Genomic DNA, 25,134 nt, shown 5'->3' on the forward strand with positions numbered 1-25,134 from the left:
GGGAGCTGGACATGTGGAAACCAGGGGGAGCTGGACATGTGGAAACCAGGGGGAGCTGGACATGTGGAAACCAGGGGGAGCTGGACATGTGGAAAACAGTGGTTTTCTGATTTAACCCTATTTGGCCCAGTTCTCTCTGGCAGCTTCATAGAGGAGCTGGGGGCTGATCTGGAGATCCTGGGGGAATGGGGGCAGAGGTCCGACCCCTCCACCCCAGTCTCTTACAGGATAAGGGACAAGTATGTTTAAATCAGAAAGCTGTGATTCGGATCACAGAGAGCAGGGTGCAGCAGCCTGTAGTGGCTGCCCGAGTTAGCTAGTGATTGAGCCTGCGGTACCTCCCTGTGAGTGATGCACCTGTCTTAGGCAGAATGCAAATTATCTACCTCTATGGTATATGGGTCAGTCAGTGTATAGGGAAAATAATAGTCTTTGCATAATGGATTTAACTTTTTTTTACAGTTTTAACTACAGATCTCAGGTGAACCTGTTATACTGCCCATACATCCATGACATTGGGATAGTGAGCGACTCCGATGAGAAGACACCCCTTGTAAGTCACTGTTTCATTTTATGTGTCTATATATGTAAATGTAGAAGCCTCTAACACTGCTCTTAATTCACTATGAGTAATGGAGCAGAATATACCCTTTATTATTTAGAAAGCATTGTTGTCAAGCGAGGTTCCCTTTGGGTAACATAATCGGTTGGGGGCCCACTCAGACTTGCTCGCCCCCCCTAGGCTGAACCCCTAGCTACGCCCCTGGCTCTAAGGCAGGAATGTCAAACTCTGGGCCACGGGCAAAATCTGGCCCACCGAGGACATCAATCGATTATCTAGAACTGGCCGCCTGGCCCAGCACAGTGAATTATAACATGGGTAGTCCAATTGGCTGCTCAGACCACAAATATTATAATCTTCTAGGATGCAGACAGTTTTAAGCCTGTGGTCTGGAAGTGAGTGAGTGACATCCAGGCAGCATGGTGACACAACCACACTGGTCCTGCCCAAGGTCCAGCCGCATCTCCTGGTGGGAACAGTAATTAACAACTACAGGGGGAACTATTATTGGAGCTGGCTACTATGTGGAGCACTGTTTGTAGGGCTGGCTACTATATGGGACACTATTGCAACGGCTTACCATTATATGGAGCACTATTGGGAGTGTTGATTACTATATGGGGCACTATTGGTGGGTTTACTACTATATGGGGAACTATTGGGGGGTTTACTACTATATGGAGCACTATTCGGACGGCTGACTATTATTTGGGGCACTAACTGGAGGCCTGGCTACTATGTACAACACTATTGGAAGGGCCGAACACCGCTCTGTATGCTTCAATAAATGTCATTGTTGGCCCGCAACTTTGTCCAATTTTGTCCCAATGTGTATCTGAGTTTGACACCCCTGCTCTAGGGTAACAGCAAAACCATATGCACTGGGGGAGCATGGATCAGTCTAAAGCTCCAATTGCTTTTGCACCAAAGTATTCAATAGAAATATGTACCATCCATGACATGAGGTCTTGGTTACCCTTACCCTATTTTCCTGTTTAGAAGACCCTTTCGACCTTGTGCTTCCACCCATTTCAATGGGGGTGAATCCAGCATAGAATTGTCCGGCTCCATCCTGGGAAACCATAACAGATTCCCTGCCTGTATTACTGTATGTATACACTTTTGCCATCAGGAAAATCCTACCTGTCACTTATTATGAGCACATCATAGAGGTGGTTACTTTGTGTGACCTATTAATTTATATTAGTTCAGCCCTAAAGGGCCTATAACACTGGTCATTAAGAGGAGCAAATGAGCGCTCTCAGCGCTCGTTTGCTCCTCGTTCCCCGCTCGCTGCCGCCGCTACTCAACGCGGCTGCAGCGAGCGGGTGAGTGCAGGAGGGGGTGGCGGGGAGCTGTGGGGAGCTGCGGGGGAGCTGCCCGGGTGATCGCTGATCGTCCGGGCAGCCCATAGGATATAGCAGCGTCTGCTGCCAACGCTCCTATTCAACGGAGAGACGGCAGCAGATCGCTGCTATATCAGTCGCTTGTTTTTCAACATGTTGAAAAACAAGCGACTGCAAAGATCAGCCGACATGAACGATGCACTCTATTCCACGGAACGATTATCGTCCATAGCGGCCGATATCGGCCAAATACGGACGATAATCGTTCCGTGAAATAGGGCCTTTATTCTGAAGGAATGAATTGGTGGAACCATGTGTTATTAATTCAAGGGGAATGTATGTCAGCTTCCCCCTAGCAATATCATCTGGATCAACCCCTTCAAAGGGATATTTCGTAGGATCAGGGTGAGGCTCCTGATGTAGATCAAATGTTAGTATAAATCCTAGATTGATAAAAACATGGGTCACTGTTACAATTGTTGTCACCTATGGCATGTGCCAGTATTCCAGCTTGGAACATGTCCAGAATATGTCGATTTTATATTATGCATTCAGGTGCTGAATTTTTTTAATGTATATTGGACACATTTAGATACATTTGTATACCTTATATGATATGTAGTTAGTAGAATATAGAGTTACATGTTATCCCACCTAAAATAAGTGTGGCCGCACAATGATCTACTTACCTGGCTCTGACACTCTTGTGTCCAAGTCAGTCCAGCCGTGAGAGTGCAGAACAGGAAGCCAAACCCAATGAAAGCCTGCAGGATAGGAAACAGATCTTGAAGAAATGAGCTAAAAATATCCTGATTCGATTCACTCTATGTTTCAGCTTTCCCCATACAGCAGGCAGCGGCAGCTCATGTTCTATATGATCAAATAATGTGTCAGCCAGGAGCTTTCCATGGCCAGTGTATATCAATGTAAGAACCCAGAGAGTGCACTCCGCCTCATATTACAGCTAATGATCTCTGCTAATATTGTTTGCAATGTCCATACTGTGTATAGGGTATAGTGTGTCACCAATCCACTCTATACTGTAATGCCCATTTCATAGCAATTTTATAACAATCAATAGTAATATACAAAAATATCAGGCATAACATTAAAACTATCTGCCTAAAATTGGGTAAATCCCCATTATACCATCAAAGCAGCTCAGAACCATTGAGGTATGGGCTCCATAGCTGTGAGGGTATGCTGCAGTATACGGAACCAAACAGATCTGCTGATAGCTGGGTAGCGCTTGCTTCCTCATACTGGCACAGCTCTTCTGAAGCCTGTAAGTCATGTGGATTTGGGAAAATTTGAACCTACAGAAATAAGCTAATTGTCTTGGTAGGAGCACTGGAGGCGTTCCTCGGCCCCCCCAGAGCACTGTTCAGCCCACCCAATTACTCCCGCCTCCTGACGCATGTCCCAGCCTGCCTGCTTACCCCCAGTGTTCCTATGAGATAATTTGCAGATTTTGATATGATCCAGTTTCATCAAAATCACAGGACTTACAAGCTTTAGAAGACTGGGGCCGGTAAGAGAAAGTAAGCGGCTACCCGGAACTATGCATTTACATGCTAATAGTTTTAAGGGCCCTATTACTCATCATAGTTTAAAGATCATAGTGTAAAAAATTGCTATATCGTTCAAATCTTTCCACGTTTATGCAGGCAACAATCGAAGATTCATTTGTATGTGGTTGGTCGCATCTATTGAACTGACCATAAAATCATGTTAAAGGGGTTATCCAGCGCTACTTTGTTCTAGAGACAGCACCACTCTTGTCTCCATGTTGGGTGGGGCTTTGTTACTCAGTCCATTGAAGTCAATGGAGCTTAATTGCAAACCCCACCTGAACTGGAAACAGGAGCAGTGCTGTCTCTGGAAGAAAGTGACTATGTTTTTGCAGCGCTGGATAACCCCTTTAACCATTTGCAAATTGTTAGTTTATCAGAGTGCGACGCCCTGGCCCCTGGGGGCCACTCCGCAATACAGATGTTGGATGGGTGCAGGAATCGGGGCAGCTGTAGGATGTAGTGGTCACGGTTTAGGCACGAGGGTGCTACAGCTGGAAGCTGGGCTCCTGACCATGCGGGAATACTGGGCGTGCGATTCTTCGTTGTCCTTAGTCAGGGCACCAATGATCACACCAATGCCAAGGTTCAGAAACAACGGTAGTTGTATATTTATTGTAACGGTGGTAACTAGTAGCAACAGTCTCTCCGGATGCAACCGGGAATAAGGCAATCTTGAATAAAGCAGAATAATGGGTGATGCTGCAATAGGCTGTGAGATTAGCGTGCTGAATAATGGGAGTAGTAGTGATACTGAAGCAGAGATGCTGGGTGGAATGAGACTTGAATTGAATACTTGCTGTTGATGATTTGAGAAGATGATGATGAGAGGAGCTGAAGAATGACTGAAGAATCGACACCCAGATGAGAATCTTGAGACTTGAGACAGGAACACAGCCAGTGGACTGGAGCAGCAGAGCACACAGAGGCCTCTCTCTTTTGCAGGGAGAGAGAGGACTAACAGACAACCTATCCCCTTGATGGTAGGGAATAGACTGAGGTAGCACAGGAAGTCACATGGTAACCCAGCCAAAAGCTCGATGACCATTGGTGTTACCATGGAAGCAGGGCACAGTCACGTGACATCCAGCCATTGCATCATCACACCATTAGGCATATACAGAGGAATATGCATGAGGAGTACCATCCTTGAACACTAGGAGGCGACATAATACCTTTTGACACTGATACCTGAATTCACATGCAATAAATGACTGAAATGGCAGACTTAAATACTGAGAAGGGGGACACAATACACGCAGTTTGCAGTGGACCATAGCTTTCCGGAACAGAACTGTTTATAATGAAAGTGTGAGCATGAGAATGGCTGTTCCGGGACACTGCAAGAGAAAAAATGATAATCCGCTTAGTCTAATAGGACAAGTGAATGCTGACCTGTCAGGTCACCACTCGCTTGCTACTTGTTACCTGCTTGCTGCTGACACTATTACACACACTGACAGCGTGCAGGTAAGTGTGAGGGGCCGGCAGGGAGCTGCTGGAGAGCCCATAGGAGATAGCGGCAGTTTGCTGTTGCCACTCCTATTAGTGGCGGCAGCAGATTGTTGTTACCTGGACTGTTAGTCTTTCAACATGTTGAAAGACAACGATCAGCTGACATCGTGTATGTCGGTTGATCATTGCCTTTTATTAGGGTCCATTTACACAGAAAGATTATGTGACAGATTATTTACCAAAGATTTGAAGCCAAAGCCAGAAACAGACTATAAACAGAGATCAGGTCATAAAGGAAAGCCTGAGATTTCTCCTCTTTTCAAATCTATTTCTGGCTTTGGCTTCAAATCTTTGGCAGATAATCTGTCAGATAATCTTTCAGTGTAAATGGACCCTTATGCTCGGTTTACACAGGACGATATTTGGCCCGATCGCACGATTAACGACGTCGGAGTAACGTTTTTTTAATCTAACGATCAGCGTTTAGACGGTACGATATATTGTACGGAAAAATCGTTTTGTAATCGTTTTAAGATCGCCCGCCCACAGCCCGGCCCGCCCGCAGCCCGGCCCCCCGCTCATCTGCAGCCCCCTGCGCCGGCTTGATTGCCACCCCCGCCGCTCCGATCGCCACCCCTGCCGCCCCCGCCGCTCCCGCTTCGATCGCCCCCGCCGCACCGGCCACGAGCATACCTTACCTGCTCGGCGTAACGGGTGTTCGAAATTCCCCGCTCCCCTCTTCAGTGCATTGATTGGCTGAAGAGGGGAGTCGGGAATTTCAAACAGCTCCTCTTCAGCCAATCAGTGCTGCCGTGCATTGATTGGCTAAAGAGGGGAGGCGGGAATTTCAAACGGCCCCTCTTCAGCCAATCAGTGCGATCGGAGCGGGGGCGGCGATCGGAGTGGCGGCGGCGAACAGAGCGGCGGGGGTGGGGATCGGACCAGCGGGGGTGGCAATCCGGGCGGCCCAGGGCGCTGCGGATGAGGGGGGGGGGGGGGGGGCGGGCTGCGGAGGAGTGGGGGGCCAGGCTGCGGATGAGCGGGGGGCCGGGCTGCCGGCAGCCGGACTTTCGCAACACGGAATGATCAGCAAATTTTTTGCGAACGACGAACGACGATTTAAGAACAAGTTAAAAGATCAAAATGAACGATTTCTCGCTCGTCGTTGGATCATTCACTGCGTTTACATGTACGATTATCGTTCAAATTCGAACGTTATCGTGCAAATTTGCACAATGATTGTTCCGTGTAAACCCAGCATTACACTTATTCATTGTTCCTGTTTCTAACACCTGAATGTCAAGAAATGACTGTTCACCTGCTGCCTAATATGCTACCATGACAGGTGTCATTTTCTTGAGATCAATGTTAACCACAGTTCCTAGTTTTTATGTAATGGCTAATGGTTGATCAGCGTTGCATAATTTTCTGTAGATTTGTTTTATTTTGACATATTTACTGTTAGGTGTTATACGACTTTATTCACGGAATTTCCTATGTCATGCATCCTCATTGACTCATAACTTCTTCTTTCATGCATATTATCTTACGTTCTCCCATTGTTTATTATTATAATACATTGACTTACTGCATGTGACATTGTGTACACTAAGGACATCTAGTGTACGAAGAGAGTTTTGCAAGAACGTTCAAAAATATACAAATTGTGCTAATTTAAACCTATTTGGCATCCTATGAAAATAAGGCTTGTAAAAATAGTTGCTCGTATCATGCAAACATTTGTATGTAAAGGTTTGGGCATTGACAGGGAGCAATAGCTTGCATTCAAGTTGACAGCAGATTTAGATACTGTAAATAGGCTTTGTTTAAAAGAACAAGCAAACAAACTGTATGGCCAGGCCAGAACACAATAGCCTCCTGTGAGCTCATACTAAAAACTAACAGGAATAAATTAAACTGCATCTGACATTTTTTTGGTTTTTGATAAATGTGAAAGTGCCCCCCCCCCCCCATTTAATCCCCTTTATTGATAAAGAAACTTAATTTATTAAGGATTGTGACTCTAGTTGAGTGTTTTCAAATTTTTGGCTCCCCAGCTGTTGCACAAGGCATCATGCTCTGTCCAGGCATGATGGGAGTTGTAGTTATGCACAAGCTGGATAGTCACAGGTTGGGGAACCCTGCCCTATAATGACTTCAACCAGGGTAGAATAAGGTGCCATGTAACAGCTCATGGATTTCCTATGGGTCTTTGCACACAGCAAAAAATATCTACAGCCAAGTGGTTGATATAGATTATAGTATCAGCAAACTTCCTCTAAACAAGAGTAATAAAAGAACCATACTTTCTCTTTTAGTAGAAATGGGCCCCATTTGCCAGCTAAGGTACATTCACATCAGCAGTGTTTTTATGCTCCTGGAGATCACACCCAGATGGGTTTTAGTTATCAATCCAATCTACTGTGTCACTGTGGGTCTCTGAGAGACCTCTCTCTAAAGAACCTATTACACCAAACGATTGGTGCGGCTGATAATTGTTTGGTGTATTAGTGCATGTTAAAAGACTGATTAGCTGACATGCACAATGTTGGCTGATTATGGTCTTTCAACATGTTGAAAAATCCTGATCATGTCAGCGGCGGCCTGCCCTGCTGCTCATAGTTCTGTGTAAAAGGAGGGCGGCAGCAGACCACCGCTGACTTCAATGGGCAGCTCGAACGTTCTAAGGATCATCCAGGCAGCCCATCCTGCTGCTCACCCCTCGCTGTGTGTGCGTGTAATGGTACAGGCAGCGAGCATGGAATCAGTAAGGGGGGGAGCGAGCGCTGAGCTGTCTTTATTATGCTGTGTAATGCAGCCTTAAAGTGTCACTGTCGTGAAATTTTTTTTGCAGAAATCAATAGTCCATGCGATTTTAAGAAACTTTGTAATTGGGTTTATTATCCGAAAAATGCATTTTTATCATGAAAAAGCAGTTTGAAGCTCTCCCCCCTGTCTTCATTGTTCTCCTATGGAGAGAGCTAAAGAAAAGACCAAAACAGGACAACAAAGAGTTAATCTACAAATCCCTCACCCGTTATCTGTTCTGACCATCACCAGTGACCTGTCTGAGCTCTGATTACAGCTGTCACCCAGCTCCGTGCCTGTAATCCTCTGTTATCTGCTTTCTGCTGCCGGCTAACTCCCTCCTTCCTCCTCCCCCCTCCCCTCTCCCTAGAACAGACAGGGGACGTCTCCTGCAACAAGTCACAATTTTCAGATTTTTCAGAGTGGATGAAAAAGAGGAAGGAGGGGGGGACCTGGGAAAAGGCTTTTTACATACAGATAATGGCAGATTTGGCTAATAAACCCAATTACAAAGTTTCTTAAAATCGCCTGGACTATTGATTTCTGCAAAAAAAAAAAATACGACAGTGACTCTTTAAGGCCTCCAGTTGGACACTTGACCTGATCCACACCCACTGTGACTTAAGGCCATATTAGAAGACCCGAGCCAAATTGTAAACTTGTAAAATTGTAAACTTGTTTACAGAGAATATTATGTAGTAAGGTAATTGAGGATGGAGAGCTGAATGAGTCGCTGGATCCTCTACAACATGGGGAGATGTGTGGCCAATGACCAGGGTTTTTAACCTGTCCAAATGACCCAATCAGTCAACAAATGAGTGTTTGCTTGTTTGCTAGCAGATTGCTGGCCCTATCATACAAGTAGGTGTATACAGGCAGGGGCATCCATGGGGACATGCCACAGAGCCACAAGGGGGAACACCAGAATATTATAATGGGAAAGGGAGAATTACAGATGGCTTACTTATATGATGTAGAGCTCATGTACATGGAAAAGCTGTATTAAGGACTCTCTGCAGGTGCTCGCATATGGTGCCTCCTTACATGCAACATGGCACACACAAGTCCAAAGGAATTGTGTCTGAATAACACAGGGTTCATATGGAGGTGCAGTATGCAGGGTTAGATTTATGCTGGATACATGTTTCTATATAGTACAATTGTACAATTGCAGTGTCCCATAGCAGTGTGCCAATGCTGGTTATAGCAGGTGTAGGACAGTATTGTTATGTGTATACATGCTTTGGGATGAAAGCCGCAGTATACTTCGTTCTGTCTAGCACAACTGAAGGAGATTTACTGAAGGAGTACTTTACTGGGTATGCCACGATCTGTTCAACTCACTGAGAACCAATCCCTGAGCAGGGTACCTCACACTTGTCCCGCCTTTATCTCTGTAGCCTATGGTAAGCAAAAGTTCAGTGTCTCCTGAGGTGTGCTGCCCAATCAGATAGGATTAGATAGGATTTTGAGGATATATACCATGAGATAGAGCTAGCCTAGGAGGGGCAAATTATTCCAGATTAGTCAAAGTTTTTTAGAGAGAGAGCCAAGAGAGTTGTTCCTGCTGAGGAGTACTTTCCAGGGCCTGGCCTGGAGCCCAGGATCCATTTGTTGGAACATTATGTTTAAAGACTATTTCTGGCCTACATTCCTGGATCAGTGTCCTAGAATAGGCTGTGCAAGAGCTAACAGCACCAGGCTCCTCTGGCTTACCACAAAATAGAGGACCACAAAGTGTTCTGCCTGAAAATACTGCCACCATATGGTTCCACAAAATGCTGAACTAAATAAATACCACCGTACAGAACTCCACAAATGCCTGCAGCATACAGTGACAAAATAATAGTAAACAATAAATAATAACAGTGGTGTTTATAAGCTTTAAAGGGACTGTAGCACCAGTCCCAGGCTGAAGCACTGGAGGCGGGCCGACCCACCCTTAGTGGGAGGAAACCCTAGCCCCTCTATGATAGGGTTCCATTGACTCTAATGGAGTCACGTCATGGAGGGGCTCGAGTTTCTTCCCACTAAGGATGGGTCGGCCCGCCTCCAGTGCTTCAGCCTAGGCCTGGTGGTACAGTCACTTTAAGGGCCAGCCGAGGTTATTCCAGAGAGACAGCTATACTATCACACAAGCTGCTAACCCGTAAAGCCCTTGGTGTCACATCATGGATCTGTGCACTACAGGTTGAGTAGGTTGTGTGCTGGATGCCTCATTTTGTTGTTTCTATCATAAAGCCTCAGTAAATACAGACACCAAGTAAAGAGGCATTGACTGAAGACCTCTTATGTAAGATTAGAAATTACTGCTTTTTCCTTTAGTGGAGAATCCACATTGTGGTTTGAAAAAAATGCACGACACGGACAATGCTGGCCACAAATGATGTCTTACAGTAAATTCAAAAGCTTGGTTATCTGTTTGTGGTTATGAAAAGATGCCAAAATATGTAAGAATAAGTGTTTAGTGTCAATTCATTATCAGTCAACTGGAGAAACCTATCCATGCTAAAGACTAGAACAGTAGTGCCTAACCTGTAAGACTACATCTACCAGCATGACCTCATAGTTGTAACTTCACATCAGCTGGGCTGATGCTCTGATATCATGTTAAGCCTCACAATGTACTATTCTCTGTACCTTAATTTTCATTTCATCAATATATTCTTAAACATATATATATATATATATATATATATATATATATATTTTTTTTTTTTTTGTTTAATGGGCTCAGGGAGGTGATAACTGGAAAAATAAACAAATAAAAACACTTAAATTTTTTAAATTACCACCTTCCTTTTTTAATTACCACCTTAAAAACACTTTATTAAATAAAATATTTTGCTTTGTTTCTCTTATAGCCTCTACAGTTTGCTGTCTAAGCTCTATTTTCTCTTTATACACAGCTGATATGATTCTTCCCTGCAGACTGCCATGGATCTGTTCTCCCCTACAGCCCAAGTGAGCTGTCCTCCAAGGATTCTTTCCTCCCTGCCCCCTGATTAAATAGAGTTTATAGCAAGGGCGTAGCGAGGAGGCAGTGTGTGTGTGTGTGTGTGTGTGGGGGGGGGGGGGGGTTATCCTCCCTGTACAGATAGCACCACTGTCAGCTACTGACAGATCTGTGTGTGCCGGTAGTCACTGGTGTAAGGAGCCTTCAGCTCCCTGCATTGCAGCTCTGTGCATCCTACGTGCAGTAGTACAGCTGTAAGGGGCCTCCTGGCACTGCCCTCAAGTGCATTCATCTCAGCATGTTAAAGGGACTTTTCTTTCTAGCCTTCACCTGTTCTCAGCAAACTCAAATGTCTGGGATCGTACTGCTGACGGCCGCCTCCCCCTCCTCTCTTTCAATCTGCAGAGCCCTGTGTGATGAGAGAAGGAGATAGAACAGCACATGGATGATAGTGAGATAATCTGCATGGCGCTCTGTGAGAAGAGGAGGAAGACCAGCACCTGGATGTCACAGCAGCTGGAGGAGTCACTTTATGGCAGGCATGTCCAAACTTTTTTCGAATAGTGCCAAATTGGATGAAGTGAACATGTGCGGGGGCCGACCATTTTGCTTGACATTCTTTGGACCATTAAAATGAATGCAAATAAACTTTTTTTTGACAAAGTTTATTGAAAACGGCATACTTTTTATACTTAAAAAATCCCGGGGCACACCACCAACCAAAATGGCACAAAATGACACTAAAACAGGACATATTATACATATAGTTAATAATATAGATTCTAAATGTATTTATACTCACTCAGTGTGAAACCTGGGCCTGTTTCGATAAACACAAAAGGGATATCCCTGTTTCTCTCCCCCATCCCCATGTTTTTCTCCCCCCTGCTTCTCTCCCGTTTCTCCCCATCCCCATGTTTCTCTCCCCCCTGCTTCTCTCCCCTGTTTCTCCCCCATCCCCATGTTTCTCTCCCCCCTGCTTCTCTCCCCTGTTTCTCCCCCATCCCCATGTTTCTCTCCCCCCTGCTTCTCCCCCATCCCCATGTTTCTCTCCCCCCTGCTTCTCCCCCATCCCCAGGTTTCTCTCCCCCCTGCTTCTCTCCCCCCTGCTTCTCCCCCATCCCCATGTTTCTCTCCCCCCTGCTTCTCCCCCATCCCCATGTTTCTCTCCCCCCTGCTTCTCCCCCATCCCCATGTTTCTCTCCCCCCTGCTTCTCCCCCATCCCCAGGTTTCTCTCCCCCCTGCTTCTCTCCCCCCTGCTTCTCCCCCATCCCCATGTTTCTCTCCCCCCTGCTTCTCCCCCATCCCCATGTTTCTCTCCCCCCTGCTTCTCCCCCATCCCCATGTTTCTCTCCCCCCTGCTTCTCCCCCATCCCCATGTTTGTCTCCCCCCTGCTTCTCCCCCATCCCCATGTTTCTCTCCCCCCTGCTTCTCCCCCATCCCCATGTTTCTCTCCCCCCTGCTTCTCTCCTGTTTCTCCCCCATCCCTGCTCACCTTCCTTGAGATGCTTGCCGCGGGCGCCGTCCCCCTCACCTACTGGCCCGGACGTGCTCCTCCAATCAGGGGAGACCGGGAGCGTGGTGCGTGGCGCACCACGCTCCTGGTCTCTCCTGATTGGAGGAGCACGTCCGGGCCAGTAGGTGAGGGGGACGGCGCCCGCGGCACACTGGTTGGAAAACAGTGCTCTAGTGCATGGGAAAGGAAAGCCGAAATCTCGGACATCACGAGATTTCGGCTTTCCTTTTCTGTGCACTAGAGTGGCGTGTTGCTGCCGGATACCTGGGGGGCCGTAAAAGTTCGGAACGCGGGCCGCAAATGGCCCGCGGGCCGGACTTTGGACATGCCTGCTTTATGGCCTGCTAGCATGGGACTGAAGAGGAGCAGCAGCAGCTGTGACAGACAGTGGCAGTGAGTGACTATGATCAGGCTTCTGAGTGCTGAACATTATAAGGTAGAGGGTGAACTATGTGACAGGAAGGACAGAGATACCCTCATGAAGCTGCAGCCCATCTCTGTACACACAGTTGGTTCAGTGATAATTGTATTTCTCTCTTATGTTAAGAGCAGCAGAGATGTTTTATTCTTCCTGTGGTGGCCCAGGGTGCTTAGGATGTATACAGCAGGTGGGCTCTAATGTTTTCACTGGGGCACTTGGGCACCTGTCACAGTGGCCAGGAGTGACCAGGAACCTCTCAGGCTTACCCGAAGAGGTCAAGCAGGTAGTGTGGTGTCACACCACAGGTGTTGCTATTGATAACACCCTTCGTAAAAGCCTGTACTTATTGTGAGTCAGTGGTGATGAAGGTAGTGATAAAGTTTCGCCACTAGATGTCGTTATTACAGATGTATGTACACAGATGCTGCACGGCTGAAGGATGGAAAGGGTTATTGTTTACTTGTGTGTCACAGGTTCCCGTATGAGTAGGAAGCAAGACAAGACGCAGCAAACAGTTTCTCCTCAGTTTACTCTACACGACGCTAGCAGTGTTAAAATCTTAAAAGAGAGGACAAGTCAGAGAACCCCCAACCCCAACCAAAAGTCGCTAAGAGCCTAGGAACTCTATCTCGCAGCGCCATTGTCAGCAGGAAATACTCAGCATTCCACTCATCCCAGGTAACCACATCTGGGGCCTTGTGTAACCCTCTAGGACGGGTCCCCCGACACTGGTAGGGCATTAGGTGGAGCGAAGACCCAAAGGTCAAAACATGGGCACAAGTATTCTCTTCTTCTTCTAAGTATTCTCTTTACCTCATCATCCAACATCCTGGCAGAGCACAGTATTACTTGGGTTGGGACTCTCATGACATCCTCCTCTCTGCTCCTCTAATTCCTTGTATCTCTCAACACGCAACTCAGTCAGCACGGCTGTACTCTTCACTGTATCCCTATCACAGATCTGGTTGCTGTACTACCGAGTGTATTATCAAGTGCATTCTCAAGAGAAACGTACCCTATCCAGGGAAAGTTGTATCACCTGCTGCACACAAGTATTTTCACAGTAAAACAAGATTATTTATGGTAAAGAGACTCTGTGATTCTAACCCCACACCAACACCATCTATAACACATCCTTGGGACATTTCCCCTTTCTGTGGGTGGCAGTACCGATAGTCCGGTAGGGTCACTACACCACCATGATCACATCCCAAGGGAAACCCGGCAGGTCACTGTCTACAGGGGAGCATGGTGTAACTGGCCCTTTAAAATTAAAGCAGGTGTGCCACCATACCTGTGTGCCCAAACGGCACTGGCGTCACGACACAACATCTCAGGGTCCGGTTACTTCTCGGCCAACCACCACAGAAGTGGCGTCACACCTCACCACCTAGCATGTGACCGGCCGATCCTCCACCATAACACCTTGGGGGCACACCACAGGTAGCAGTGGAATACTTTGGCTTAAGCCCTTTGTACCACTTAGGATCAATCTGTTGACTTGTTAGATTGTCCTGACTTTGTAAGAAGTGGTGACAAGGTTGACCCAGGTGACAGCTACCCCACCTTTGGGTTTGGCAGTGCTTAGTTACTTTCTTAGAGTTTCTCTGGAGAAAATGTGTCTCTAGTCTTCTAGTCAGTAGTGGATTTGGTGTGAGAGAAAGACCAAAGACCCTCCCACAAGGAAGTAATTAGTTTATATAGGGGTGACCTCCTATTGGTGGGCAACATACTTGAGAAAGGAAAAGGTACCTGAACCAGTTATTGGTTGAACAGTGAACAGAAAAACCAACAGTTAACCCTTCCACCTTCAGCTGTGCTTGACAAACAGGGTAGAGTAAGACACCATGTGGTGACAGTGCTGAAAGACACCTGACAGAGATACCTTTAGACAGGTGGTATAAGACTTAGTGGCACACATGTACCGGGACACTATATACTCCCTAAACATACAGCAATTGTTTCCCACCTGACTTCCAATGTGTCCATCCTCCTTTTCCCTTGCCCTTCTTTTCTCTTATTCCCCCTAAGCTCCTGCACCCTTGGGCTGCCCAGTCATGCAAGGCTATGATTTGATACGTTTGACTATGAATTGCTGTGTCGCTCTGCAGTGATGGCACTCTGTTAGGGATACGGTAACTGGTTACTCTGTGACCCACAATGACCCTGATGGATTTCTTGAAGCTGGGGTATTGCAGCCACTTGTGGGTCATAACGCAACTTAGTTACATTAGCACCAACCAGCACACTCCAGGCCGAGCCCTAGCTTTACTGCTGCAAGGGTTCTACTACTTTGCTTGCATCCCTCTCTGCCCTCCTGCAGGACCTCCCTGCCACCCTCCATCCCTCTCTGTCAGTACTATATTCAGATGGTGCAGTACGTGGCAGTATTATATTCAGATGGTGCAGTATTATATTCAGATGGTGCAGTATGTGCAGTATTATATTCAGATGGTGCAGAAGCTCCCTGCCCCCGAGACCCCCCCCCCCACGCACTTACTCGCTCGCTGTTGGCACATGTAAAAGTGCTAGCAGCGAGCGGGGATTGGAGAGCAAGCGAGGATTGGAGAGCAAGCGAGTGCTGACCTGACAGGTTGACGCTCGTTTGCTCACAGAGATCACCTTGTGTAATAGGCGTTTTAGCCTCTGCCCTATGCTACAAACTAGCCTCTAAAAATAATTATATCCCATATACCCTCATGCCCCTTACTGATATTATATTATATATAATATACATTATATAATATAATATTATTACGGTTAGAGTAGGTGTAGGTGACAGTACAGCCCTGCCTGATCTGACATTGGTAGACATTATAAGGTGATATCCCAGCCAATACACAAACAGGAAAATAACATTGGGAGCAAAGAAAAGTGACAGGTCATCTAAAATAAAACATGTGTTCCCATGTACTGGAATTGCTGTGGATTTTCCATCCATACAATGCAGAAGCAGCAGAAACTTCCTTCACAGAAATTGCTGTGTGGTGCATATTTTAAATTCATAGCAGGTGAGTTTCTGTAGCCCGTGGTTTAGGGATTAGATGCAGATTTTTCAGTATGGAAGTAATAATCCACAATTAAATTCACAAACAACCCTATAGCTGAGGATTTGCTGACTGGAAAATTCATTTGAATTCCAAATATTCATATATGAAAAAATGTATTTATCAGCACCATGAACCAAGAGAGAACAATACAGATACACATGGAGCTACAACCTATGTCATCCAGTAGAGGGCAATGCAGGTCTAGGATCTTTATTGAGGCCTTGTACTAAGCACATACATTACATATACCCAAACTTTCATGTATTTACCTACATTGACTGCGCTTTTCAACGCAATCTATTGTTCTCTGTTATCAGAGAGGCTAACAGTAATGTTCTTCACTGATTTATTGCTTTTATTCCCACTTCTGAGAATTTCTATTTACATGCAGTACATTACTATGTGTTACTTTTCACATTCAGGATGAAGAATATAGCATTTACACAGTATTTTATAACTATTTCCTAGCTATTTTACACTTACGGTTGCCATGAGCTGCTGGGATTCCCGTAAAACAGCAATGGTGCTAAGTAGGAGGGTGAGAATGAGTAGCCCACATACAAAGCTGCCATACAGTACCACTGGGGAAAGAAAAGGGAATTAGATATATTATATATTTCTGCATTGCGTTGTACCTGTTCACCTGTGCACAGACTGATATTTCCATCCGCACATTAGTGAGACGTGATCTGGCCCACACATCGTGCTTGCTCATCTATTCTCATACAATAGATAACATATCAGTGTGGAGTGGTGTAGGGATCTGTCCATCATACACTTCCTGATTGAGTTACATCTCTAACGGCGATCTCTTATCAGCCCGACTCCTATAACCCGCACCCACACAGCTCTGCCCGACCGCTACTCATTTTACTATATATATATATATATATATATATATATATATATATATATATATATAATCACTTAGGGATGCATTTTCATTACTGGATCCTATAGGTACTATATCTTGGGTACACCAAAACTGGTCAGAGATGTGCAGATTGATCCCTGCTCCCAACCACCTAACGTGTCCGAGCCCCCCCATCATTGGGCACATTGGATTTCCTCTTGGGCAGATAAACCATTGTCAGCGGTCAGAAGCAGTGACTTTCTTCCCCCTTTCTTATTTGAAACATATGTACGCTTGCTCAAGGCTAACGTGCATGTGTATGGGAGATCAGGAAGGATACATGTGTATGGCTAGCTTAATGTGTCACTGTCATATTTTTTTTTTCTCTGCAGAAATCAATAGTACAAGCGATTTTAAGAAACTTTGTATTTGGGTTTATTAGGCAAATATGCCATTATGTGTATTTACAAAGAGATTTTACCTAGGTCCGCCCCTCCCCCCTCTCTTTCATTTACTGCTCATTATCAGTTGAGCCCTGTGTAACCTATGGAGAGAGGAGGGGGGGGGGGGAGAAGGGAGATTAGTCACCAGCACAGAACAAAGTATTACACAGTGGCACCTGTGTGAAAGCCGGTATTCAGAGGTCAGAGAGGTCAGTGCGGACCTCAGAAGAGATAGCCTTGTGATGTAGCTGTAAATTAACTCTTTGTAGTCCTGTTTTGGTGCCTCGTCTCCCTCAACCACTCCCCTCCCCATAAGAGAACCATGAAGACAGGGGTGAAAGCTTCAAACTGCTTTTTCATGATAAAAATGCATTTTCCGGCTAATAAACCCAATTACAAAGTTTCTTAAAATCGCCTGTACTATTGATTTCTGCAAAAAAAAATTTAAACGGCAGTGACACTTTAACCCTTAGGCGACCCTGGACGTACCCGTACGTCCAGGGCCGCCTCCATGTGTTCAGAGCGGGGCCGCACGGTGGCCGCACTCTGAACCGCCGCGGTCCCGGGTGCCGCTCGTCAAAGTTGACAGCTGCATCCGATTACTTGAATGCAGCCATCCCTGGGGTCTAGTGGGGGTTGATCGCTCCTCCGGGACAAGCGATCCACACATCTTACTCCTGCAGCAGCCGGAAGCAATCAATGTGCCTATCTCATCGATCTGTGCTGCATATCTATGCAGCATAGATCTGTATGAGAAATCAGTGTGCATATACTAGAAGTCCCCCAGGGGGGCTTCTAGTTTAAGTGTAAAAAAAAAAAGTGTTATTATCAATAAAAAGCCCCTCCCCTAAGAAAAGTCAGAATCACCCCCCTTTTCCTATGTTATAAATAAAAATAAATAAATAAATAAATAAACACGTTTGGTATCGCCGCATGCGCAATCCCCCAAACTATTAATTAATCACATTCCTGATCTCGCACGGTAAATGGTGTAAGCGCCAAAAAATCCCAAAGTGCAAAATTGCGCATTTTTGGTCGCATCAAATCCAGAAAAATTGTAATAAAAAACTATCAAAATTTTGTATATGCGCAGTCAAGGTACCGATAGAAAGAACACATCATAGCAAAAAATGACACCTCACACAGCCCCATAGACCAAAGGATAAAAGCGCTATAAGCCTGGGAATAGAGCGATTTTAACCCCTTAGCGACCCATGACGTATCTGATACGTCATGGCGCCGCGGGGGGTGTTCAGAGCGGGGTCCCGCCGGGACCCCGCTCTGAACGGCGCTGATCCCGGCTGACATGTGCAGCCGGGCAGTGCCTCTGTTAGCCGGCGCGGGTCCCGTTGCCGCGCCGGCTAATTAAGCACTTCAATGCAGCTGTCAAACCTGACAGCTGCATTGAAGGGCTTTAGACATCACATCCCTGGTGTCTAGTGGGTCGGATCTCCCCCCCCGCGATCGCATCGATCCGTTCTTCTGGCCGTGCCGGGCCTCAGCGTCGGAATGACGCTGATCCCGGCTCGGCAGTAGATTGCTATGGCCTGCAGCAGGCCATAGTAATCTATGACCGATCTCATGGATCTTTGCTGTGTATATACACAGCATTGATCTCTATGAGAAATCAGTGCTATGTATATACAAGCCCCCCAGGGGGGCTTCTAGTCCATGTAAAAAAAAAAGTAAAAAAGTGTTTTTATTAATAAAAAATCCCCTCCCCTAATAAAAGTTCAAATCACCCCCCTTTTCCCATTTTATAAATATAAATTAATAAATAAATAAATAAACATATTTAGTATCGCCGCGCGCGTAATCGCCCGAACTATTAATTAATCACATTCCGTATCTCGCACGGTAAACGGCGTCAGCGCAAAAAAAATGCAAAAGTGCAAAATTGCGCATTTTTGGTCGCATCAAATCCAGAAAAAATGTAATAAAAAGCGATCAAAAAGTCGTATATGCGCAATCAAGGTACCGGTAGAAAGAACGCATCATGGCACAAAAACTGACACCTGACACAGCCCCATAGACCAAAGGATAAAAGCGCTATAAGCCTGGGAACGGAGCGATTTTAAGTGACATATATTTGTTAACAATGGTTTGAATTTTTTACAGGTCATCCGATACAATATAAGTTATACATGTTATATATCATAGTAATCGTAATGACTTGAGGAACATGCTTAACAAGTCAGTTTTACCATAGGGCGAACGGCGTAAATGCGAAACTCCCCGAAATAAAAACAAATTTGTTTTTTTTTCAATTTGACAGCGCAAATGATTTTTTTCCAGTTTCACAACATATTTTATGGAAAAATTATGCCTGTAATTGCAAAGTACAATTGGTTTCGCAAAAAATAAGTGCTCATATACGTCTCTAGGTGAAAAAATGCAAGCGCTATGGACTTTTAAACATAAAATGGAAAAAGCAAAAGCGCAAAAACGAAAATTGGCTTGGACCTTAAGGGGTTAAGGAACATATATTTGTTAACAATGATTTGAATTTTTATCAAATCGTTGTAATCTTAACGACTTGAGGAACATATATAACAAGTCAGTTTTACCCCAAGGTTAATGGCGTAAAAAACGAAAAAAAAAAACAAATAAAAGAAATGCGTTTTTTTGCAGTTGTTTTTGCAGTATACTTTATGAAAAAATTCAGCCTGACATTGCGAAGTACAATTAGTGGCACAAAAAATAAGGGCTCATGTGGGTTTCTAGGTAAAAAAAATGCAAGTGCTATGGCCTTTTAAGCACAAGGAGGAAAAAACGAAAACACAAAAATTGAAATTGGCCCGGTCCTCTAAGAGTTAAGGATGCCCCCAAAAATCCATAGCTGTTAACAATAAATCATTGGATAGCCCTGAACACCATGTACATTTGGCTCAATGTAGATGGGGGTGCCATTGTAATAGCTCAGACGAATTTATAAGTGCTGGGCACCTTTTGGTGTTACTTATTGCCGAGGGAGACTAAAGCTGGCCATCAAGTTGTGTCAAAGCAGTCAGACCCCCAAGATCACCATGTTATCTCTTTTATCCTTTTACCTTCTTAGTAAATTTGTCACATCTTATAACCTACTTGTATCTCCTGTATTTTCTTTTTTCTTTTACTGATCAGATCCAGATACTGAAACTGATACTTTTTGATCTTTGCTGAGGTCATTGCGCAGGGAGGGAAGTGAGGAACATCTATTGTAATGGCTTCATTTTATCTATATTCTGGTGTCACTTTTCATTGTAGTCCTGCATGTCATGATAGTGATAGTAACTGGATAATTGTTTTTTCTACAGAACCAGAAATGTCAGTCTATTATTAGGCTTAGTGGCCAGAATGGAAACTGCATGACAGTAAAAGGAAAAAATATATATACACAAAAAACCCTAATCTTTAGTAAATGCCCTCATGATCACAATAATAGAGACCGCTATTATTAAGGAATTTCACAGCATGGAATTTAGGCACAAAAGTATCTTGTCCAAAGCTAAATCCCTTATTGCTCTTACATCAATATGTTGATCTAATAAAGGGAAACTATCAGCAGAATTGTGCAAATAAATGCAGCTGCGTACCTGTAGTTTTTTCATTTTTCTTCTCTTTCCTGTAGCTCTAGACATTTTCGAGCAGTTTGATTAATAGCAAGATAAGATGAGGGTTAGCTTACCCTTCGGGTTCATTTAACCCTTGTGGACAAGACTGTCACCCCCTGGCTCACAATCTGGCTCACGGGGGTTAAGTTAGTCCCCTGGGGACCAGACAGTGGCGTTTTTCTGCCGGAAAAGTACCAATAAAACTGCCATATGCATAAGGTATGGTGTTTTTTAGTGGAGCTAAAGCCTTTAATTGAAGTCTATGGACGGAAAACAAAAAGACACCAAACCCTCAGCCTGCTGCATTTTGCAAAAATTGCCACAGAGACCCAAAAACACCAGAGAGGAGAGAAAACTTGAATGAACAGGTTAATTCTTTGGACAGACAGTGAAGGGCAGAAAATGGCACAGGCGCAGCCGCCAGAGTCTGCAAGTGGGTGCCAGCTGTGGAATCCATATTGGTTTTCCCGTTGGAATTTCGTAGTGGGCACGTACCCTTATATTAACAAAGGAAAAGCCAGCATCAGGTGCCCATCAGTACTTACTGCTATAATGCAGATCCCTGATTGTATTGTCGGCAGGGGAGGCCTCTGTGAAGACGGTGAAGTGAGAGCCCAATGACGTTATTACAGTCAAAATGCAGCAGCCTACTGCCACAACCTAAAACAACCAAGGGAAACATTTTAATAAAAACATAGCACTAAACACACAGGTTGCAGGACATGGCTATAGATACAAAACTGGCTCACAGACATACAATACAATTCCATCATTTACCTACATGCATTGCTCTAATCTAAACTATTTCTCTATTCCAAACATTCTCCGTAACTAAAATTTGGTATCTCACATTTTCAGTTCCAATTCTAAGATGATGGTTTATAACATTGAAGGAAGTGATAAAGGACTCATTTTGGCAGTGTAGATGTCTATAGCAAATGCCACTCACCATGGTATATATTGGTATTGATACTCCATGCACACAGTGGGCAGCCTATAGATAACACATTATGCTATATCTCTCCATAGTCTCATTCAGTGTTAGTGGCCGGACAGTAAGCAGCAATGCATAAGGCATCACTGCTTACTATATAGGAGCACAGACTCCTTTTAAAATGACAGCTCCCATAAAACAGTTTCTGTTGTGCCCTACCCCTCACTGTATGCCTTTGGCTTAATACACACAATGGGGGACATTTACAAAGCGTCTGCCCGAGGCTTACACCAGGGAGAAGGTGCAGATTCGCCCCTTCTCCCTGGCGTACGCCTCTCGTACACCCCGCTTGCCCGATGGGCGGGCTGGGGGAGCTTGGGGAAGGGGGGGGGCGTGACGGGGCGGGGAGGAGGCGTGGCCTCCTCCCACGCCTTATTTATCATGATTTACGCCTGCTAGCAGGCGTAAATCATGATCCAAATCTACACCTGCTGGAAGCATATGTAGATGTTGTATGCCGGGCACAGGTTCGGGGAAAAGGGGGCGTGGCCTAATATATAACCGGCATACTTGTACGCCAGTCTTCATAAATCCCCCCCTAATTATTTCTAAAAAGAAAGTAAAAATTAATTACTGTTTAGAAACACCTGCCTTCTTGAGGAGTCCCTGCTCTTCTTCCTATTTTAGTGGTGTCCTTACATAGTTTCCCCAATCACAGATCCCTCAGGCCGCAGCCTGGGGAATAAAGCCCCCTTACGGGATCCGACTTAAAATTTATAAATTCTTTAAAATAAATACTTAGTGGTAGACTAAATATGTTAAAACATGACCCATAGTGCTCTTGTATTTGCCGTATATCGCCTAACCAATCGGGTTCAGCTATTGTGATGTATTATTTAGAGAGCAGAGTTGTATCCTAACTGTAGCCCCTTGCCTAAACAGCGTCCTCGGGAACAATAGCTATCCTTTCTGACAATACTGTTTAGGCAATGGAAAAATAAAAACATGGAAAAGAGCAAATAAACTCAAATCCCATTAACCCCAAAATGATATTAATACAAACTACAGATCTCTGCACAAACCATAAGCGCTTACACGGCTCTGTAAAGGGAAAGTTAACAGAGTCCATAGATACCTAGGGGGTTCTTTAATAATTATGTTGGGGAGACATTATTACTGGTTTATAAGTAGGCAGAAAAGACACAAACTGGAAAGACTTTCTTCTTCTATCCATGTGCTCAGTGTACAAGAGCGGCTCGGCACCGTACACTATAACAATGAGGCGTACACATACTGTAAGAACATCAAGAACAATTTCCTTCCTTAAAAAAAATGACACATTTTGAAATAACAAGAAATGATCTCATTACCATAAGAAAGAGGCAGCTGACGAGAAGCTGGCACCTGGCCACCCGTACCCAGGACCTCATTGCTTGTGTGTTCAGTGCCCCACGCCTGGCACCCACCCGGTAGGTTCCCCTCACCGACTGAACTGTTACATGTGAAATACATTAAGCCCACTGACAAATTCCTTCCTGCTGTCGACACTGCAGATACTGATAAGTTGACAAGCTGACCAAGGCAGACACCAAAGGCATGATGGGAAATGTAGTTCTGATAGGGCTGTAAAAGTTCCTATTAAATGAGAATACTGACACAAACTGAAGTGTAAGTGAATGTTCATACGAGTAACAATTTGTGATGTTTAGTGCACTTCTATTGGCTAATAAAATACTTAATTCAATGCATTACTCATCTAATAAAAGAAAAGCAATGACACATCACAATAGTTTTTTTTTTTTGTAAAGCTGTTGTCTGCAATTAAAAAACCCTTTTCATTTAAGTAGCTAATCACATGATGTCCAATTGCAAGGACACCTCACAATAAGCTGTATTCTGTGGGGGGCCTGGTAGCATTAGGTCAATATCCCTGGTAAGGTAACGGAAAAAAAGCTTTATATCTCTATATATTTGCTAAGAAAGAATTCAGATCTGGACAATCTGCAGCCTCTGATTCTTGTTTTTTTTATGTGATTCAGAGAAAATTTTATGTCTCAACAAGGAAATGGAGATTTGCGGATACCCAGGCATGATTGAAATGGCAGTGGTAGAGTAGCAGGCAGGTAAGTAAGCCCCATTTACCAAGAATACAAATCTATGACCTCGTCTAATGTACCACCAACTACCTTTCTGTGCTTAGCTTGGTGCGGTCCACCACTAAACCTCCAAACCAAAATCCAGAAAATAGACCCTGGACTTCTCATAAAAGATATCTTTTATTCTATCTCAGTTAAAAATGACATGCAGCAGCAATGTTTCGGCCAAGGACTAGCCGTTTTGAAGCCATCAATCACATGTAGCAGCAACTTGGATTTTATTATTTCCTTATTTATCTAGAACCATATCTATGATAAACCATTTGAAGGGTTTATCCAGGAGGAGAAAAACACATCTACTTACTTGCAAAAACAGTGCCACCCCAGGTTGTGTGTGGTATTACAACTCAGTTATATTCACTTCAATGTAACTAAGCTGCAAAACCACTTTCAGACTAAAGACAGGAGAGGTGCTGTTTCTGGAAGAAATTAGCTGAACCTGGATAACCCCTTTAAGCACTTTCTTTGGATCAGGTCTACTTACTTTTTCTTGTCGCCTGCCATGATGGCAGATGTTCGGAGTGCAGTAAGGTCAGCTCCATACATTTAGATTGTCAATGAGGTACATCAGTATATATGTTGCAGTGAAATGATAAAATCAGGGATTTGATCAAATCACTAAGGGATTTGATCAAATCCCAGGAAATGATGAAATGACCACACCGTTCCATCATTTTCCTAGGGAATTGATCAAATCACTGACCACTTTCAGGGAAATGATGGAATGAACTTTATCATTTCCCCCTGCGACATAGAATTCGCTTACCGTATCGCTTCACTGCTTCCCCCCAGCCTGTCCGCTCAGCTCCCCGTCCGCCTCCGCCACCTCTTTGCTCCCCGTTCTGCTTGTTTCCCCTGCTGCATGCCTCCTGCTCCCCCCGGTCTGTCCCCTTTGCTCCCCGTCCATCGCCGCCGCCAAATGCTTGGCGGGAGGTGTGGCGCTCTGCTCCCCTTCCGCCTCCGGTCCCTTCCGGCCTGCCTTGGAACATGCCTCCTGCTCCCCCGGCCGGTCCGCTCTGCTCCCCGTCTGCCCCAACGCCGTATGCCTGCTGGGAGGTGTGCCGCTCTGCTCCCCATACACCCCGCCGACATATGCCTGCCAGGAGGCGTGCTGCTCTGCTCCCCGTCCGCCCCGCCGCCATATACCTGCCTGGAGGCATGTCGCTCCCCCATCCGCCCTGCCGTATGCCTACTGGGGAGGTGTGCCGCTCTGCTCCCACTTCCGCCTCTGCTGTGGTGCCTGCCGGGAGTTCCCATCTGCCCCCGCCGCCATATGCCTGCTGGGAGGTGTGCCACTCTGCTTCCCCGCCCGTCCCGCCGCCATATGCCTGCCGGGAGGTGTGCCGCTCTGCTCCCCCATCTGTCCTGCCGCCATATGCCTGTCAGTGAGGTGTGCCGCTCTGCTCCCCCGTCTGCCTCCGCCACCAAACATAGAGTCGGGCAACTCCTCGATCGTTTATTCCATAAT

General features: G+C 45.3%; 2 protein-coding genes across 2 annotated transcripts in view; one reads left to right on the forward strand and one right to left on the reverse strand.

The window, feature by feature from the left end:
• TSPAN32 (tetraspanin 32) overlaps positions 1 to 23,055 on the reverse strand; it is a 39,183-nt gene extending 16,128 nt beyond the window's left edge. The window contains exons 1-4 of the mRNA XM_069965656.1: positions 22,881 to 23,055; positions 21,122 to 21,236; positions 16,171 to 16,268; positions 2,598 to 2,672 (exon numbers count right to left, since the gene is read on the reverse strand). Coding sequence (XP_069821757.1) covers positions 2,598 to 2,672; positions 16,171 to 16,268; positions 21,122 to 21,236; positions 22,881 to 22,940 — 348 coding nt within the window. The 5' untranslated portion in view covers positions 22,941 to 23,055. The remainder of the gene's footprint in view (positions 1 to 2,597; positions 2,673 to 16,170; positions 16,269 to 21,121; positions 21,237 to 22,880) is intronic.
• The window catches only part of TH (tyrosine hydroxylase), a 154,808-nt gene that overhangs the window by 58,690 nt on the left and 70,984 nt on the right, over positions 1 to 25,134 (forward strand). The gene's annotated exons all lie outside the window — the stretch shown is intronic.

The sequence above is a fragment of the Dendropsophus ebraccatus genome, chromosome 4, assembly GCF_027789765.1.
Source record: "Dendropsophus ebraccatus isolate aDenEbr1 chromosome 4, aDenEbr1.pat, whole genome shotgun sequence".
NCBI lineage: Eukaryota > Metazoa > Chordata > Amphibia > Anura > Hylidae > Dendropsophus > Dendropsophus ebraccatus.